General features: G+C 69.6%; 1 protein-coding gene across 1 annotated transcript in view; it reads right to left on the reverse strand.

The window, feature by feature from the left end:
- Positions 1-307: 307 nt before the first annotated feature.
- Positions 308-1,211, reverse strand: part of TANGO6 (transport and golgi organization 6 homolog) — a 26,317-nt gene continuing 25,413 nt past the window's right edge. Inside the window, exon 18 of the mRNA XM_019474675.1 lies at positions 308-613. Coding sequence (XP_019330220.1) covers positions 439-613 — 175 coding nt within the window. The 3' untranslated portion in view covers positions 308-438. The remainder of the gene's footprint in view (positions 614-1,211) is intronic.

Here is a 1,211-nt window from a genome sequence, read left to right on the forward strand (position 1 = left end):
CGAGGCACCGGCCCTGTCGGCTGCTCACCCAGCCCAGGGCTGGCCCTGGGGGTTGATGCCCACCCTCCCGCAGGACCCAGGGGCTCACCAGGGCCCGTGCCGCTGCCCCCACCCCAAGTGCGCGAGGGCGAGCAGGGCCCAGCCACGGGCTGGGAGATGGCCACGATGGCACCCAGGGGCTTTGCGCGACTCCCAGAGATGTCACGGGCACAGGGCTGAGCACGTCTGCTTTTAATCCCCTGCCCTGTCCCAGCGAGGCCCCCCTGCCCCGGCCGCGGGGAGCCCGGGGGCAGCTGCCTGCCCTCCCCAGGTTGCGGTTTCCTCCCCGGCTGGCAGCTGCCGGCAGCTTCCCAGGGGCACAGCGGACCCTTCCCCTCGGGGAGCCGCTTGGCCCCGACGCTGGAGCAGGAAGAGTTCGTTTCTGTGGCCTCGGCCCCACTACGGGAGCACCACGATCTTCTTCTCCAGCACCTGCGGGGGGAAGAGGACCCTCCTCATCACCGCGTCCAGCTCCTCCAGCGCCAGCTGGGCGTGCAGCACCGTCGTGCCGTCGGGCTCGGCCACCACCACGTGCTTCAGCAGGCGGTAGAGGTCCCGCAGGACGTCCCGCCACCTGGGCAGAGAAGGCAGGAGAACCATCAGCACGCACCGCCATCTCGCCTGCACCCGCAACAACCCGAAACGCAACCCTCAGCATGCCCCGGCAGGCACGATGCTGCCCCTTCCACCGACGCTGCCGGTGCCAGGACACGGCGGCACCACCACCACCACACTGCCTCAGGCGTGAGCCCTGGCCCTCCCGTGACTCAGTTTCCTCACACGCCAGCAGCACAGGGGTGCATCGCGGCGTCCCTCCGGCATGGGGGCGCGAGGGGAAGCTGAGATCTGTGCTGTGGGGATTCCTGTGGGGAACCGGCCGTTTCCTCTACAGGAGCTGAGTCCCAACACGCTCATTGCTGGGAAACGGGGAGCGAGGCCACGGCCCGCAGAAAAACTGGGCCTTTCCAAGTCAAATCAGCGACGAACAACTCCCACGGCTCCCGAGAGCTGGCAGTGCCCCACGGCACGGCACTGCCCCGTGGCACGGCACTGCCTCACGGTACAGCCAAGCAGCTCAGAAGGACGCCCTCGTGAAGTCCCCTCTGCCGTGGGAAGGATCCGGCACTGGGGGGGGGGGGGGGGCCTTTGGGGGGGGGGGGACAAGCTGGGGG

Source organism: Aptenodytes forsteri, unplaced genomic scaffold (genome assembly GCF_000699145.1).
Source record: "Aptenodytes forsteri isolate BGI_AS27 unplaced genomic scaffold, ASM69914v1 Scaffold269, whole genome shotgun sequence".
In the NCBI taxonomy this organism is placed as follows: Eukaryota; Metazoa; Chordata; class Aves; order Sphenisciformes; family Spheniscidae; genus Aptenodytes; species Aptenodytes forsteri.